The sequence below is a fragment of the Eptatretus burgeri genome, chromosome 9 (assembly GCF_056783735.1).
Source record: "Eptatretus burgeri isolate ZD-2024b chromosome 9, Ebu_testis_v1, whole genome shotgun sequence".
Taxonomy (NCBI): domain Eukaryota; kingdom Metazoa; phylum Chordata; class Myxini; order Myxiniformes; family Myxinidae; genus Eptatretus; species Eptatretus burgeri.
In genome coordinates this window covers 19,012,631-19,031,618 of record NC_140969.1, presented here as the reverse complement: position 1 = coordinate 19,031,618, position 18,988 = coordinate 19,012,631, and the positions used below count along the sequence as shown (strand labels likewise).

The 18,988-nt window shown below is 48.4% G+C and overlaps 1 protein-coding gene across 2 annotated transcripts in view; it reads left to right on the top strand.

Moving 5' to 3' along the window:
• The window catches only part of GLYCTK (glycerate kinase), a 39,600-nt gene extending 24,099 nt beyond the window's left edge, over positions 1–15,501 (top strand). For both annotated transcript variants that reach the window (XM_085894256.1, XM_085894257.1), the window contains one exon: positions 11,766–15,501. In XM_085894256.1, coding sequence (XP_085750382.1) covers positions 11,766–12,044 — 279 coding nt within the window. In that variant the 3' untranslated portion in view covers positions 12,045–15,501. The remainder of the gene's footprint in view (positions 1–11,765) is intronic.
• Positions 15,502–18,988: the final 3,487 nt, after the last annotated feature.

Sequence of the window (18,988 nt, the reverse complement as noted above, 5' to 3'; positions counted from 1 at the left end):
AAGCGGGAGAACAGTTCAACAATAAAGCACATTTATTCGCGGCACACGGGAAGCACACAAATACAATTCCACCAAATGCACACAAAAAAAGAAAACACAATTCCATTTACACAAAAAGCAAACATAAAAGTGAAAACACAGTGCAGAGCTAATACCGACTACCGAGCACACGGCAACACTTATACAATTCTACTTCACAGACGGCGCCGACAACACATACCCAAAACCAAGGAAAAGAAATACCCTCAAGAATGAGGCAGGCCTGAGGCCGAGACCGGGTCGGGCCTACCCGTCTGGTGATGAGACGCGGAGCGGCGATGGCCCCGCAACCCGCGGGCCTCGTGGACAGTGCCTGGCAGGGGGTGCGAACGGGGCCCCCTTGGTCGCACTATCTCAGCGCGGGGGGAAACAGGAGGGGGTTGCTGATGCTCGGGGTATAGAGGATCTTTATTATCCCTGGTGTGCGTCTCCACCTCGGCCAGGTCGCGCTGCCGGCCTCCCTCGGGCGTGCAGCTCCTGGCACCGACGCGAGCACCCCCTCGTCCGACTCTCTTCAGCTTCTCCAGCCACTGCAGGCTTCGGGCTCCAGTCTTCCACACTCGTCCCCTCCGTTCCGACTCCTTCTCGTTCTCGACTCCTTCTCGTTCTCGTTTGCGACCCTTTCTCGTTCCCGTTCTCTTTTTCGTTCTCCTTTGTTCCGACTCCTTCTCGTTCTCGTTTGCGACTCTCCTCTGACTGACGAACACCGTCCTTTTATCCCCCCGTCACTTCGCCTTTGACCCCCTCCCTTTGACCTTTCACCTCGCTCCCCATTGGCCCGAGAAAAAGTGGGCGTGAAGGCTTTTTGATCCACAAATTTGCATATATCGATCGTTCTGGAGGCGGGGCCAAATCGCCCCTCGCTCACCGATTGGACGGCAAAAAGTGGGCGTGTGTCGTTTTTGAAGCACAAAATCCGTGATTTTGTACACGCTGTTCAACGTGCGCTCTGCATGAGTCCAACACCGGTACCCACAGCGGGGCAAGAACGGTGGCGATGCTACGGTTGCGAGGTGTGACGGGAAGGTCGTGGCGGTTGTGGTGAAGCGGCGTTGTGGTTGGTGGTTGATGTTGTGGTTGTGATCATGGCGGTTGGTCCAAAATAAAGATAGTGAAAGAAAAACGGCTATCCTGAAGAGTCGCAGCTCGCATAAATGACATGTATTCCCACTAGACAACGGGTTTGGGCCTAACTACACATGCACTTACCGAGATACCTCACCCAAGGGACCTGAATGGTGGTTTGCGAATCTGGTAACCATAACACTACCCCCTTCCCTTTTTACAGACTCGTCCCGAGTCGTCAAATTTTCGTGGGCCATCATGTGTAGTTTTCCCCTAGTACACTTTACCTACGGATCCCTGAGTGCGACATTCATGGTATTCGTGTCCCCAAAATAAATAACCTGAGGGCTGCGTAACTATCTAAACAAACTCACTCATACGGACGACTTAAATAAAATTGCCGGCGCTAAGACAAACATGCCGGGGGCGCACTCATATTTACAGTACATCTTAACCTTAACTTACAAATTTTACACTAAACCATGGCCCAGGATCATCGAACTCTGCAAAAAGAAAGCAGTTAGCAGGGAGCCAGGCTGCCCACATGCAGTCTCTGACTCAAACAATGCAGGTGACAGGGAACGTGGCTGGCTGCTCACACGCAGTCCAAGGCCTTCCCTTTTGAACTGAACGCAGTGAACCACAACGGTGCATGGGCTGCACAACGCAGTCTCCGTGCCAGCTCAAGTGGCACACGCAATGAGCACAACGAATGAATGCATGAACGGTTTGAACTGAATGCAGTGAACCACAACGGTGCATGGGCTGCACAAACGCAGTCTCCGTGCCAGCTCAAGTGGCACACGCAATGAGCACAACGAATGGATGCATGGACACAAACACGGTGCACGGGCTGCCACTGCAGGCCCGTGTTGTAGCTGCCAACAGGGCAGTTCTCGCAGCTTGCAAACTGTTGCCTTGATCCTGGCGCACATGGAAATGAACAGGGGGGGCAAAGCAAAAATTGAACGGGGCTGGTGAACGTGGGCAGTGGGCATGGCATGGCAAAGGCAGCAGGCAAACACAGCCCGTAGAAGAAGGCCGCTGCAGGCAAACATAGCGGGCAGATGAACTGGCCGGCACAGGCCTTGAAGCAAACACGGCCAGCCGATGGCACAGGCCTTGCAGCAAAACAACAGCTGCCGATGAAGTTGGCCGGCCTCCGCCTTGAAGCAAAACACGGCCAGCCGATGAAGTTGGCCAGCCTTTGCCGTTCAGTGAAGGTTGGTGGAGGGAGTGCGGTGGTGCTGGCCACTTGGAAGGCGGGCTCGGACCTACCTACCTGTCTCCCTCCCACCTATCGCCTTTGCCTGTCACTGTACATACCCACTCCCTTAATTTGTGAAAAACCAATTTAGCCCCAACTTTTTTTTTTGTTTGTTTTTATTTTTACTTCCCCACTATAAATCGTCCCCTAACCCCCTTTATCGTCCTTGTTCGGCTAACCTATCCTGTCACCTAGCCTACTCCCAACCCCTACGTTCCCTTCCCGGAGGGGAATAAGGGAGAGCTAACGTCCTGTTTCGAGGCCCAACGAAGCCTCAGAATGGCCTCCCCAGAGTTCGGCGATCTATAACCCAAGTGGGTCCAGCGGCCCACAACGAGAGCGAGGGGATGGATGGTGCGGAGGGGTACATCTCCTAATCTACCCTAACCATTAACTCTTAAACTACCCCGGGGCTTTCAACAAGCGCCTCTCGCTTAAACTATTGGTTCTAACAACCCAGATTCCCGTCGCCTGTGTTGGTGTCCTCACAATTTCGGGCCTCGCCCCCCAATTTTCTCTCCGTGCCCTCACACGGTCTCCTGGCTGGGACACGTGGCTCCCTTTGGCAGGCACGACCCTCTGCCGAATCTCCCGCTATGGCACCCCCGGGCACTACACTGCCTCCGAGCCTACCAGCTCCCTAACACCGGGAGTGCCCCCTGGCACCTCCCCTGAAACGCACACGTGGCAGGCCGGCCTCCCGGGCCCCTTTCCGAGGGTCACCCGTGCCCACAACACTGCCCACGCGGCTAATGGCGCCCCGGGCCCCCGCACCAAGCAGGCGCACCCGTGCCCACTACGCTATCCCGGCCCCCATGGGCCCTTGGCCTACCACGGCCGACTAGCCTGGTGCCCGGGGTACCCACTCAGCGATACTCACCTTTCGCAGCCACGCTCCCAAGCCCGTCAACAGGGCTCCTGCACCCCTCCAAACGGGTTTCGAGCCTACACACCCATCAACAACAAAACGACCTCCATTTTTCAATTTGACTAACCCAGCTAACTCACTCTACACTGACCCCGGGGTCCCTTGGGCGGGAGTCACTCCTCCCCCCAATCACTCATCGCACCATGCATTCCCCATTCGCTCCACACACACACAGACCCGCTGGCCTCACTCACTCACCAAGCACATGCTTCCACTTCACTCACCAACTCTTCAACACACTCACCACTGAACTCTGCCATCCTTCTAACTACCTCCCCTAACTAACTCGTGCTCCCACGTCATCCCTTACACTAAAGCACGTTCCTTTTAACACTACGTAGCTAAGCTACGTCCCCGCTACACATCCAAAGTCTGTCTGTCTCCAAACTCAAAAATTCATTTTATTTCCCAACCTAAAGCTCACTAAATCCCTCTAACTAATCCATTCCACGGACTCCATGAGGACTTACCCCTGCCCCATGAAGTCGGTCTAACTAAGCTAACCCTTCCCCCTAACTAGTTTCCATCCTGTGCCCAGGGTCAAGGGGGTCTTCCACCCCTTGCCCAGGAATCCTGTACACCCGAAAGTGAGGCTTGCTCTTTTCCCTTTATTTTTTCTTTCCATGCGCAGCACCTGCGCGGCAACTCAGAGCTCGCGCACTTTGCACCTGCCCGTGACGTCATGCAGCTGCACGTGTTCCTCGTCCCTCCTTGGACGCTACCATCCGGCAGAGATACCCCTCCTGCCGGATTCCAACCCCACGTGCAGCCATGGCGTCACCGTGCGCATAAAAAAAACAAGCCCCACGTCTCGAGGGGTTCCCCACGCGAACACATGTGCTTTGCCCGTTGGAGCTTAACACACACGATCGCGTTGAGAACCCGTCCGGTCCAAATCCGTTTACCTGCCTAAACTTTGTCCGTCCGCGGGATCGGCAAATCCACCGCGTGCGTTTCCGGACCGGGACTTCACTCTCGCAAGCGAGCACGTGGCGGTCTCGTGCGTTGCACAGCACGAACCGCGTGCTCACTGCTGGGTGAACCCGGCACGGTCCTCGAAATAGCTACAGCCGCTACTCGGCTTTCTTTACTCGCATGTCGCCGTCGTCGTCGCCATTCAACCCACGCACACCTGCGTGTTACGACGCACACAGTCCACTCCATCACATTCACACGGGGAGACGCGGCTGCGTGCTCCCGCATGCCAACCGACATCTCCCTCTCATACCGCTCTCTCACACACACGGTCTCCCTTGCACACGGCAACCTTGCACACGGCCGTTCACTCACGCGTGCGGGGGCACTCACCCGCGGTGCCTCACTCGCACTCCGTGCTTCATCCACACACGCGGGGGCACTCACCCGCGGTACCTCATCCACACACCGTGCCTCACTCATACACGCGGGGGCACTAACCCGCGGTGCCTCACTCGCACTCCGTGCCTCATCCACACACGGTGTGCTGGGAAGCACGTACTCCGGCAACATCGCCACCACACCACTCACACACGGGGTCGCTTCCACACACGGGGACGCACTCACACCTTGCACCACACACACAGGGACAACCACACTGGGGATTCGTGTCCCCACAAGGGTCTCCGGGGCCTCTATACCCCCCAAGCTCTCCGTGCACCTGTCCACAGCACTCCTCCCCTCAACCTCGCAAAGCACGACCGAACTCACCTGGTCGTGACTCACCTCAAGGGGGCATACTCCCTCCCCTCGTTCCTGGAGGAGGCCATCCAGGTGCTCGCACTGGGTCCCCACACGCTCCGCGAGCTCACCCCCATTGTCCTCCACTACCTCCGTGTGTGTGTGCGCGTCACTTACCCCGTCTTCATCGTGTTTATTGGTCTCTGCTTCTTTCTGGCGTCTTTCCCTTATCTTTATGTAGGTCAACCTTGCTTTCTCTTTAAGTCGCTCCCGTCCTTCCCTGTTTTTCACTCCTTGCTCTTTCACGATCTCCGCGTACCTCATCCTTGCTTTCCGTATTAATTGTTCTTTTCTCTCCCTCGCAATTACTTTCACCTCGTCTCTTGTCTCCCGAATTACTTTTTCCTTATCCGCCTCCACCGCGGGCCTGTCAGCCGTTGCACCCCCTTCCAGCTCGTTTGTTCCGACACGTGGAGTTGCCATTTTAAGTTCCCTGCTCACGGCCTTCATGCCCGCCTGCAGGCATCGGCCCATGTTCTGCGTCTCACCCCGTAGTTCTTTCATTTCTTTTTTCATTTGCTTGCCCATGCTTTTCATTTCGTTTTTTATTTCATTTGTCATTGCCGCCAGCATGGCGCATAGCTGGGCCACGTCGGGTGCGCTTGAGTGAGCCGTTTCGGCAGGGGTTGGGGAAGGGTCTTGGTGGAGAGGGGGGGGGAGGTGTCATACACTGCGGCCGCTGCCGCTCCCATTTCGGGCTCTGGGTTCAGTTGGGCGAGTCCGTGTTCCTGCACAATCAACATTTCCTGCTCGGGGATTCCATCCTGGACCATGGATTCTACATTACTACACATATACATTTCTAATACCCCCGGCTCCCGCTCGCCTTGAGACGCCATCTTGCTTCTCGTGAAGGGTTAATTTAACTCGCTCGTAATTTGGAGGGAATCGGGGGTCGCTTCTCTCACCCCTGGACCGATTCCCGTAAATTTAGCCGGAGACAGGAGAGCCCGTTTTCCTGTTCTCCGATACCAGTGCCGCGAGGAGGGCGATGAATTTGTATCGCACGACCTGACACCAGTGTTGCGGATTCCGCGCCCGCCGGCGTGCGACGGCCACGTAACTCGAATCGCGGCACGTCGCCCACCGGACGGACAATCCAGTCGTGACCCTCTCGGACTAACGCCGGGAACCAGTCACGGGTGGACCTTTCGGTCTCACCGCGATCGAGCCAATCAGCCCCCGCGTGGGATAGGGTTGCTCGCCAAATTCGAACTACCTAAGTACCCACGCGGAGGGTAGACCGGGCGATCGCACCTCGCCGCAGGTCGACTTCGGACACGGGCCACTTAAGCGACCCGTTCCGTACTATCAGAATAACCGAGCGGTGTTATCGTCGACCTCGACGGTTCGATTAATTATCGGGCGTACTCAGCCCACTACCAACCCTTTACGTGAAGCAAGATGAGGGTTCAATGGGGGAAAAGACGAAGCGAAGCGGGAGAACAGTTCAACAATAAAGCACATTTATTCGCGGCACACGGGAAGCACACAAATACAATTCCACCAAATGCACACAAAAAAAGAAAACACAATTCCATTTACACAAAAAGCAAACATAAAAGTGAAAACACAGTGCAGAGCTAATACCGACTACCGAGCACACGGCAACACTTATACAATTCTACTTCACAGACGGCGCCGACAACACATACCCAAAACCAAGGAAAAGAAATACCCTCAAGAATGAGGCAGGCCTGAGGCCGAGACCGGGTCGGGCCTACCCGTCTGGTGATGAGACGCGGAGCGGCGATGGCCCCGCAACCCGCGGGCCTCGTGGACAGTGCCTGGCAGGGGGTGGGAAAAGGGGCCCCCTTGGTCGCACTATCTCAGCGCGGGGGGAAACAGGAGGGGGTTGCTGATGCTCGGGGTATAGAGGATCTTTATTATCCCTGGTGTGCGTCTCCACCTCGGCCAGGTCGCGCTGCCGGCCTCCCTCGGGCGTGCAGCTCCTGGCACCGACGCGAGCACCCCCTCGTCCGACTCTCTTCAGCTTCTCCAGCCACTGCAGGCTTCGGGCTCCAGTCTTCCACACTCGTCCCCTCCGTTCCGACTCCTTCTCGTTCTCGACTCCTTCTCGTTCTCGTTTGCGACCCTTTCTCGTTCCCGTTCTCTTTTTCGTTCTCCTTTGTTCCGACTCCTTCTCGTTCTCGTTTGCGACTCTCCTCTGACTGACGAACACCGTCCTTTTATCCCCCCGTCACTTCGCCTTTGACCCCCTCCCTTTGACCTTTCACCTCGCTCCCCATTGGCCCGAGAAAAAGTGGGCGTGAAGGCTTTTTGATCCACAAATTTGCATATATCGATCGTTCTGGAGGCGGGGCCAAATCGCCCCTCGCTCACCGATTGGACGGCAAAAAGTGGGCGTGTGTCGTTTTTGAAGCACAAAATCCGTGATTTTGTACACGCTGTTCAACGTGCGCTCTGCATGAGTCCAACACCGGTACCCACAGCGGGGCAAGAACGGTGGCGATGCTACGGTTGCGAGGTGTGACGGGAAGGTCGTGGCGGTTGTGGTGAAGCGGCGTTGTGGTTGGTGGTTGATGTTGTGGTTGTGATCATGGCGGTTGGTCCAAAATAAAGATAGTGAAAGAAAAACGGCTATCCTGAAGAGTCGCAGCTCGCATAAATGACATGTATTCCCACTAGACAACGGGTTTGGGCCTAACTACACATGCACTTACCGAGATACCTCACCCAAGGGACCTGAATGGTGGTTTGCGAATCTGGTAACCACAACAATATATATATATATATATATATATATATATATATATATATATATATATATATATATATATATATATATATATTTTGTTACGAATTTCGCCCACCCGGCGTGCGATCGGCCACGTAACTCGAATCACAACGCATCGCCCACCGGAACGGACAATTCAGTCGTGACCCTCCTGGAACTACCGCCGGGAGCCAGTCACGGGTGGGGGTTTGACCTCACCACGGTCGTGCCAATTGCCCACCCACGCAGGATAGGGTTGCTCGCCAAATTCGACCTACCTAAGTACCTGCACGAGTGGTTGACCGGGCGATCGTACCTCGCCGCAGGTCGACTTCGAACACGAACCGCTTAAGCGGCTCGTTCCGTGCTGCAGGGATAACAGAGCGGAGTTATCGTCGACCTCATCGGTTCAGATTATTTATTGGGTGTCTACACCCACTACCAATCCCTTACATGATGCAAGATGGAACTTTCAACGGAGGAAAGGACGCAACGAAACGGGAAAACAGTTCAACGAGCAAGCACTTTATTTCACACACACACACACACACACACACACACACACACACACACACACACACACACACACACACACACACACACACGGCAAGCACGTATTCACAGCCATACAAAAATGCACATATAACAGTTAAAGCAAGAACAATACGCAGTTACTACCGAATAAAAAGAGGCAATTATTTTCAGCACACTTATACAGGTTTACTTACAAGACTGGCGCCACACATACATTTACACAAAAAGCAAAGAAAACACAAGCCACCCTCACAGGCAAGGAGGCAGACTGGTCCGTGGACCAAATGAACGTGTGACCTGGGTGATCGGTCAGGTCCACGAGACTGAAGTGGTCTTACCCGCGCCCTCGTGGCGCGATGGCGGGACAGCCGCAATGTCCGCGTAACTCGCTTCACTCCGTGCCCCTGGTATGGTCGGTGAGCTCCTCCAGGCGTGCGTCGCGCATGCACCACGGTTGAGTTGGGGAATGGACGGGGTTACCGGCGCTATCTCAGCGTGGATGGAGGGGGGAATTGTTGATGCTCGGGGTCGGGAGAGGGGAATGGCGGACGCTCCGTCACGCTAGCGGGGTCCCGGGACCGCACCTGACTCTGGCGAACTCTCACCCCTGAGCCCTCCTCCGTGTCCCTGTTCCACTCCGCGACTCGTCCCTCGACCTCCACTCCGAACTCCGTCCCCTTCGCCGTCCGATCCCCGCAAACACACGCCTCAGACTTCACGACTTCCGACCGGCGCCACTTTCTGCACCCCTTCCGGACACACGAGCTGGACACCTTTCTGGACACGTTTCTTCACACTCCTTCCTGGACACACACACACGAGCTGCGTCGTGCTCGCGTCTTTTATTGACCAGGGAAGGAGCCTGTATGCAGATTCGCGGATCAAAACGCGCTTGGATGCGGGGCCATGCCACCTGACGTTCAGCCATTGGTTGGGCAAAAAGGGGCGTGAAGCCTTCCTGATCCGTTTTCCTCTCCTAAAAAGGCACCCATTTGTACCCGCGGCTCGACGCGTGCGGCATCAATTACCGAACGGGCCTTGGACAGCACGACATTTGGTGTTGACTGGTGGTGTGGTTGATGGTTGTGGAAGGAGAAAGGCGAAGGTGGTGGGGGGTTTGCTGTAGTGGTCTGGTTGTTGGCGGGCGTTGTTTGGGAATGGCGGTGAAGTGATGTTTGCGGGATGGAGTTGTGGAGGGAAAGAGGCGAAGGTGGTGGTGTTTGAGTTGTTGGCGGCTTAATGGTCCAAAATAACGATAGAGAAAGAAAAATGGCTAACTCAAAGTGTCGCAGCCTGGATGAATCACATATTCCCCCTAAACAACAGGTGTGGACGAACTACACATGAACTTAGCGTCATAACTGATCTAAGGACCCTTTATGGTGTATTGCGAATTTCCATAGCTGGAACTATATATATATATATATATATATATATATATATATATATATATATATATATATATATATATATATATATATATATATATATATATATATATATATATATATATATATATATATATATATATTGGGTCGCCGAAATAGGTGACCCTTATTGTCAGTAATTCTGTCTGTTTGTTTGGATGTTTGTTTGTTTGTCATCAGCATAATTGGTAGTAAACGTGGCCCGATTTTGACCAAACTCGGGTGGTAGGTACATCTTATGACCTCGTGCTTTGGAAATTGTGATGGTTGCTCGGGACGCTTTGGTTCCCTAGCAACAGCCGAAAAACATTCAAAATCGGTACCGTTCACGCGAAATCAATTCCGAAAGCCATTATCCCATGTAGGCTTATGAAATTTGGCATGCATCATCTACAGGTGATGCTCTACCAAATATATTCTGGTTTTTGTGATATATGGAATAGTTTACCCGCAGCACCCCCTACAAATGGCATATGCCCGAAAATTGGCGAAAATTGAAGGCGCCCTAGCGACCAGGTGAGTGCATCGATCTGAATGAAACTTTGCAGGTTCATAGTACGCAATGAGTACTGCAGCTTTGCCTCAGGACATATTGACTGATATTGCTTAGGTCAGGGGTCAAACGGCAAAAATCGATAATATGCGAGAGCTGGAGGTGCCTTCACGCCAAATGCTACTCCTCCTAGGGTTATGGTCAGATGGTCATGAAAATTCACACTAATCATCTGGAATGCATTGTGCACAAACGATCGAGCCGGATTTTCGATTTATATCTTTGTTCACCCACAGCACCCCCTCGAACTTTGGGGATTTCCGATATCAAACCGCATTTTCGGTACTTTTCATTCAAATTGATACTGAGTAGTTATCAGTCGATGGAACTCGATGAGATTTGGAATGGATAATCTTAAGGTGATTCTCTATCCGCTATATGACATCCATTTTTTTCTATATCTTATAGTTTCCAAATGGTAACCCTCTCAACTTGGGTGTCTGAGGGCCATTGAGCATTCCCGCTGAAAATTCAAAGTACACTAGCTCCAAGACGGTTGAACCGAATCAAATGAATCTTTGCATGCTTATAGACCGGAATGAGTACTACAACTTTGCTCATTTGCATAATGACCTATATCGAGTAGGTCAGGGGTCAAAGGTCAATGAGTGCATTGTTCGGGCAAAATGAACATTCAAAGCCCCCTTGCTCATACATGGGTGAACCGATTCAATTGCAATTTCGTAAGTACTTCGCACATCACAGAACCCAGCTGGAGGTCATTAATAGTGATTTGACACTTATTCGGTGTCATGATGAAGTTCTCCGTCCTCACATCCCTGTTCCTGTAGGTTCATGGCCGTCACATCACACTTAAACAGGAAAATGCACACCCTCACGTCGCATGAATGGTCACTGACTTCATCACACAACAGAACATTCCCACGTTTCCCTGGCCAGCTGTTTCGCTTGGTCTTTCTCCCATAGAATTAGAAGATGTGTGGGATGAAATGGAATGACGATTGCGCCATCTTCAAAACCATCTTCAAAAACGCTAAATATTGATATGACCAAACCATGTGATGTGTTTGTTTTCATTTCTCACTTCACCATTGATGTAAATGATGCACAGGCACTTTTTTCCGCTATTATATATAGACATTTCAGCTTTTCATGTTTAATTAATTTGTAAAAATTTCTAAAAACATGTTTTCACTTTGTCATTATGTGGTATTTTGTGTAGATTGGTGACAAAAAAAATTTCATTCAATACATTATAAATTAAGGCTGTAACACAATGTGACAAAAGTCAAAGGGTGTGAATACTTCCTGAAGACACTGTACCTGGTGTTATAAAATCGAGATGGTTGAGCAAGAGCCAGTATGTAATGAAGGAAAGTTAAAATATCAGGTGTGTTTGCTAATTCTCCAGTAATTCGGGCACTTGTGCGAAATACCATACTGCTTGTGTCTAAGATTCCACCAAGTTTTCCTGCATTGATCAATAATAGGCATTTGTAAAGGAGTTGAGACACTAAAAGGCATGTTTTGTGTTGCAGGATGATTTTAACTTGACATTTTTGGCTGCTGGCACCGATGGCCAGGATGGGCCAACAGAAGCAGCCGGAGCAGTAATTTATCCCGGCAGTCTCGGCCAGGCTCGAGCATTGGGGTTGGACCCTTTCGTCTTTCTGAGCCACAGTGACTCATTTGGCTTTTTTTCTGCCATGGGTGGTCAAAATCTGGTACTAACGGGGTTCACAGGCACCAACGTTATGGACCTGCATTTGCTGATGGTGTACCCACGCAGCCAAGATGCCTCAGCCTTTCAGCAGTGATGACCCAAAAGGTGCATGGTTACAAATTATCATTTCATGGATGAAATGCAACAAATTCAAAATAAGTCAAACTGATTTGGTTGGTTAGTACTAAACCTTAGGCCAAGAGCAAAGTGCTGGCTTAATTTGTCTAATTAATTCTCAATCTCACTTGAAGCTGTTGCATTGGTGCTTTGCAGGAAGGGCATTTTATCAATCAGTAAATTATCCCTCAGATGGACATTAAGCTGAGGACCCATCTGCGAGTATTATTTTGCTGGAGAACATTAAAGTGGACCACAGGCCCTTCCATGACCCCCCTTCCTTTGCCTGCTCTGTAGAGGCAAAGACGAGACAGTCATTGCTAGCATCCATGCCAAATTATAAGTTCCTGCCTGAATGTGCAGGCACAGCCACACTTCATTAATGACAACCATTGGGCTGGATTTTTAATCGAATCCCAGTGTAATGTGCATTCACCAACATCAACAAAGGTGCAGTGCCTTTAGAAAGTATTCACACTCGACTTTTTCACATTTTGTTGTGTTGCAGCCTGAATTTAAAATGGATTGAATTTAAATTTTTTGTAACCGATTTACAGAAAAATACCTCATAATGACAGTGAAAACATGTTTTTAGAAATATTAACAAATTAATTGAAAATTACACACAGAAGTATCTTATTTACATAAGTATTTAGCCCTAAGTCAATATTTTGATGAAGCACCTTTGGCAGGAATTATAGCTTCGGGTCTTCTTGGGTTAGGTCTGTATCAGGTTTGCACATCTGGATTTGGGGATTTTCTCCCATTCTTCCTTGCACATTTGCTCAAGCTCTGTCAAGTTGGATGGGGAGTGTTGGTGAACAGCAATCTTCAAGTCTTTCCACAGATTCTCAATGGGATTTGAGTCTGCGTTGTATTATAAATACAGTCAGGGCTGTATTATATATAAAATAAGGGCCACTCAAGTACTTTCATGTTCTTGTTATGAAGCCATTGCAGTGTTGCTTTGGCTCTATGCTTGGGGTCATTGTCCTGTTGGAATGTAAATCTTCACCGCAGTCTAATGTCTTTTGCACTCTGAAGCAGGTTCTCCTCAAGGATTTGCCTGTATTTGGCTCCATTAATTGTTCTCTCAAGCCTTACAAGTCTCCCAGTCCCTGGCACTGAAAAGCATCCCCATAGCATGATGCTGCCACCACCATGCTTCATAGTGGGGATGGCGTTAGATGGGTGATGAGCTGTGCTGGGTTTCTGCTAGACATAGCACTTTGCATTCAGGCCAAAAAGTTTAATTTTCATCTCATCAGCCCACAGAATCTTTTGCCTCGTGCTCTCTTTCACGTGGCTTTTTACAAACTCCAGGCGTGCTGTCATGTGCCTTTTTCTCAGGGGTGGCATCTGTCTGATCACTCTCCCATAAAGCCTAGATTTGTGAAGTGCTGCAGAGATTGTTGTGCTTCTGGCAGGTTCTCCCATATCAGCCAAGGAACTCTAGTTCTGTCAGAGTGGTCATTGGATTCTTGGTCACCTCCCTAACCAAGGTCCTTGCCCCGTTGCTCCTTTTGGTCGGACTGTCAGCTCTTGGAAGTCTGGGTAATTTCATATTCTTTCCATTTCCAAATGGTGGAGTTCACTGCTCTTGGGAACCTTCAACACTCTACAAATTGTTTTATACTCTTACCCAGATCTATGCCTCCTCCCAATTCTCTCTCAGAGTTATACAGACAGTTCCTTGGAATTCATGGTAGAGTTTCTGCTCTTACATGCACCGTCAACTGTGGGACCTTATATAGAAAGGTGTGTTTCTTTCTAAATCATGTGCAATCAATTGAATTGGCCACAGGTGGACTCCAATCAAGTTGTCAATCTTGAGGATTATCAAAGGAAAATAGATGCACTTGAGCTCAATTTGGAGTGTCATAGTAAGGGTGTTGAATACTTATTGATGCAAGATATTTCAGCTTTTTATTTTTAATTAATTTGTAAAAATGTCTAAAAACATTTTTCACTTTGTCATTATGAGGTATTTTGTGTAGATCAGTGACAAAAAAAATCTAAATTTAACCAATTTCAAATTCAGGTTGCAACAAAACAAAATTAAAAAGTCAAGGGGTGTGAATACTGTTACGAATCTGGAAGCTTACTGCACTCAACATTCAGGTCCCTATAGAACAGTTATATCGGTAAGTACGTGTTTCTTGTTAGGGTCCCGTCCCTAGTCTAATGGGAATTAAATGTTCATGTGCTGCAGAGTTATTTTGATAGTCAGGGTTTTCTTTCACACTTATAACAAGAACAACAACAGCGATGACACCTGCCTTCGCTTCCTTCCACCATCCTCCACCGGCACCATTACACGCGTGCGTGTCAGTACGTACATGGGTAGAGTTCATGAGGACCTGACGTCTCTCGCCCAATCTGGGGGATGCGAGCGAGGTTGCCACCGGTCGGCCAATAAGCGCAGCCCGCGCAGGACCATGTTACTCTCCTTGTTTGAGGGGCGGTCCGCCGCGACTGCCGTGACGCCTCCCCCCCCCCACCCCCCCGGTTCAATCAGCGGACTTGGCGCCCTTTCGGCCAATCACGGGGGTGACGAGCGAATCGCATAACGCAACTGTCCAATCAGGAGGCGAATAGCCAGAAGAGAAGCCGCCTCCTGCATGAGGAGAAGAGTGGTTGTCTGGACCAGCGTTGAGAGAGACGGTGTGCTTGTGGCAGGAGCGTTGGCCAGTATCAGTGTTTGGGGCGTTCTGGCTGGAACGAAAAGGTCTCGTCGCCTGGTCGTCTGGTCTGGCCTACCGGCGTTCTGCCTGGTCCACCTTCACGCCGGCTGGCGTCTATCATTGCATTGAGTTGCGGGTTCGAGTCCCGCCGATCCAGGTCGTCGAAGACCGCACGAGGCGGGAAGGTCCGAGATAGCTCTGGTTCCCAGAACCGTCGAGGGTGTGAATTCTTCGGTAGCTCGCCACGTGGGCCGCTAGGTATTTTGAAGTTTGGCAAATAACCCTGTCCCACGCGGCTGAATTATTGACGATTCACGGTCCTGTAAGGGACCCGTACCTTTTGAGTTATTGGAAGGTACGATCTAGATTCCGGGTGTTCGGTGGAGCCGACTCAACTGCGCCATCTAGCGATCGTGCTCGCTGCCGACGCTCAGCCCACAACAATACTTCCTGAAGACACTAAATATGCAATTTTTTCGAAAAGGATACAAATAGGGAGGGGGGGGAGATAGGAAACCACGAATGGATTTTCTGTACAAACAAGCATCAAGGATAAACGTCTAGGATCCTTATGCAGCCATTTGCATTGCTGGTCATATGAAGCTTTTGATTGAGAATCATGCATAAGCACAGACAGTGAGTAGAAGAGGGTAACAAGTCACTTCCAGTGCCATCATGCCTGTTTCCTGCTGTGACATCATCCATTGTGAGTGAGACCTACAATGCATATCAAAGAAAGGATGTCAAAAATGGTCTTATGTCTATTTTCTTTCACGTGAAGGGTTGGACATGATACAGTTACACATAAAATATAAAGTGCGTGTGTGTTATTATGCGCTTCCTCCGAGCACTGAATTACCCAGAGGGGTAACACGGCAGAAAAGCTTTACGGGCTATAATATGTCCTGTCTATTCTTAACAGGTAAAACCAACTTCGAAACAAAGCAGAAGGATATTTAATAATTATTTATGAATCTCTCCTGTCTCCCTCTCAAACACTAATACCATTTAATAACATAATATCTCAATGATTTTAAAAGAAACACTCAATTATTTTTATACTCCCCAAAGTTACACACACATGAAAGGTTTCAATGCACTTTTGAATTCATTCAGAACTTTCAAGTCAGCAACTTATCTCATGTACCTAGTTCTTCAAAAATCCCAGCAGGATACGAATTGTTGTTGAAGTCAGTTGGTCATATTCGAAGCAAAGCCACCTTGCTTTAGTTGAGTGCGCACAGCATGAAGTCCAACTGGCCAGTCGTGTTGCAAGTCCCCAGAGGGTGATCATCTTATCACCGAAACAAGCAGATGAATCCAAATCCACCACTCACCGTTGAAGACCACTCTGCAGACGGATGGTCAGTTTCATGAATTATCATGGTCAGTGGGCTGTTAGGGTTAGGGCTCTCACAGTTCACATTGTGTTCTCCTCCTGAAGGTTTGGCTCTCTGCCTGCCTTTTATTGTGTCTTTCACAAGGTCACACCGAGGCCTGGCGTCGAGGTGTCTGCACACCTTTTCTCTGTAGATGCATGTGGTTAGAATCAGCATGTCCCATAATAATTATTTCTCCCAGTCCATTCCTCCTTTTTATGGGATTATAGTTGTTACGTATTACTTTAAACACAGCTTTGTACAGAGTGATTTGTTGAACATTAGGCCCCACATACTGCTTCTTATCAGTGCACTGACATTCCTCAGCCTGACAGTCTGCAGCTGCACGAGTGCCTTTCCACAGTAACTAGTTCAATACTTATTTAATTTCAGTTGCAATGACCACAGAATATACCTTAACAACATTTCCAATTAAATGGTTTATATTATTGGTCTGTAACAGTATGGGTGTGTTTTTACATGTACATAGTGCTTTATTGGGAAATCCATATCGCGGGTTGAGAGACATAATGTTGTAACTGCATTTTTGGCGAAACCGAATAAAATGGCTCTCATGTCGAACAAAACACCGTTTCGCGGGTTGAGAGACAATGTTGTAACTGAAAATTTCCCATTTCCTGCAAATCGCTAATAAAAGATAAATGGTGTTTTGTTAGACATGAGAGCCATTCCATTCAACCTCGCCAAAAATGCAGTTACAACATTATGTCTCTCAACCCGCGATATTTTCCTTGTATATTTAAACTAGTAATAGTCATCTACAACCACCCTTGGCCATGTTATGGAACGTCGGCCGAGGCCCTCACTATTTTTTTCTTCCACCCTCACTTTTTCACCTTCATTCGCTTTTAAATTTGTTTTCTCCACAACTGCTTGAACGATTGACACAAAACTTTCAACATAGGAGCACCAACCTATGAAGAACGTTTTAACAAAGTTACATGATGATTGAATGGAAAATGCAGCCGGCGTTTCCAAAAAGTCTGTTTTCTGTAGGCATGGGTTGCAGGGTGTTTCATGTTTCAGGAATAAACAGCCTCGACCTCGCTATGCTCGGCCTCGTTCAAATAAATACATTTTAAAACATTTTCAGTGGATGTCAGGGGGCACACATGGGGAATCAGTTAAAATAACCTCCGAATGACAGTTTGTTTTTTTTTACCTCTGCCATCAAAGGTGGACATAGGTTATGTTTTCAACCTTGTCTGTCTGTCTGTCTGTCTGTTTGTTGCTTGCAAAAGTTGAAGATTTTCCAAGTACCGTATATTGGTTCATCGTGTGTGTTATTACTTTACAAATATATTTTTTTTCCACGTGTGTTGGTCTGTCACATTTATCTGTCTGTTTGTTAGTCTGATTGTCACACGTTTTTTGTCTACAGTTTTGAGGCAATCGTTCTGAATTTTCTGAATCATGAAACAATTCTATCTCAGAGTTCTACACGGACAGTTCCTTGGACTTCATGGTAGAGTTTTTCCTCTGACAAGCATTGTCAACTGTGGGACCTCATATAGAAAGGTGTTTCTTTCTAAATCATGTCCAATCAATTGAACTGGCCACAGGCGGACTCCAGTCAAGCTGTGGAGACATCTCATGGATGATCAAAGGACATTGGATGCACCTGAGCTCAATTTGGAGTGTCGTAGCAAAGGGGTTGAATACTTATTGACTCAAGACATTTCAGCTTTTCATTTTTAATTAATTTGTAAAACTCTCTATTTAAAAAAATCCACTTTGAGATGATGGGGTATTTTGTGTAGATCAGTGACAAAAACAAATCTCAATTTAATCCATTTTAGATTCAGGCTATAACACAACAAATTGTGAAAACGTCAATGGGTGTGAATACTTTCTGAAGGCACTCACTGTAACCACCAATTATTTTTCAGGTTTAAAAGTTGACATAGGCCAAATTTCTAAAATCGTCAATTTTCATCTGATTTACTTGAAATCTGAAAAGGATTTGCCTCTCAGGTCACTGAATTCAACCACCAATTATTTTCATGATCAAAATTGTTTGAGGGATTTTGCAAGTATTGTGCTCTGCACGGCGTGTTTTTCTTGTTTGTTTGTCTGTCAATCGCCTACAGGTCACAATTTTAAACCAATCTTCACAAAACTTCATGAAATGGTAGAGTTGGTCATAAACAACAAGCTTATTGATTTCGAGATCAAAGGTCAACAAATCTCTAAAATTTATAACATCCTCTATTTTCTTCCGATTGACTTGAAATTTGAACAGGTTTGGCAAATCAGGTCACTGAATTCAACCACAAATTATTTTGAGGTCTAACGGTCAAAAGGTCAACATAGGCCAAATTTCTAAAATCGTCAATTTTCATCTAAGTGACTTGACAGTTGAAGAGGATGTGCACATTTGGTTATTCAATTCAATCTCCAATGATTTTTAAGGTCAAATTTGTTTTATGGATTTCGAAGTATAGTGCTTTCTATCCATGACATCTTTCTTGATTGGTTGTCTGTGAAGAGGATATCTCAAAACGTGGACAGATTCAGACGAAATTTGGTGGACAGGTTGGGTGTGTGGCAAGGACAAATTGATTCGATTTTGATGAAGCTCTGGATCTGGATACTAGCATTTTGAAAGTGATTCTTCACTATTGAGAGATCGGGCAAAAACGATATTTCGCACAATATCCCAAATTGTTGTGGATGGATTCAGATGAAACGTGGTGGGCAGTTTGGTGTGTGATGAGGAAGAATTAATTCGATTTTGGTGAAGATCGGAATCCGGATCTGAGCTTTTTTTTCCGTGAGTCGCTTCATAATTGAGTGATTGGGCGAAAAATAATATATAACACAATATCTCAAAAAGT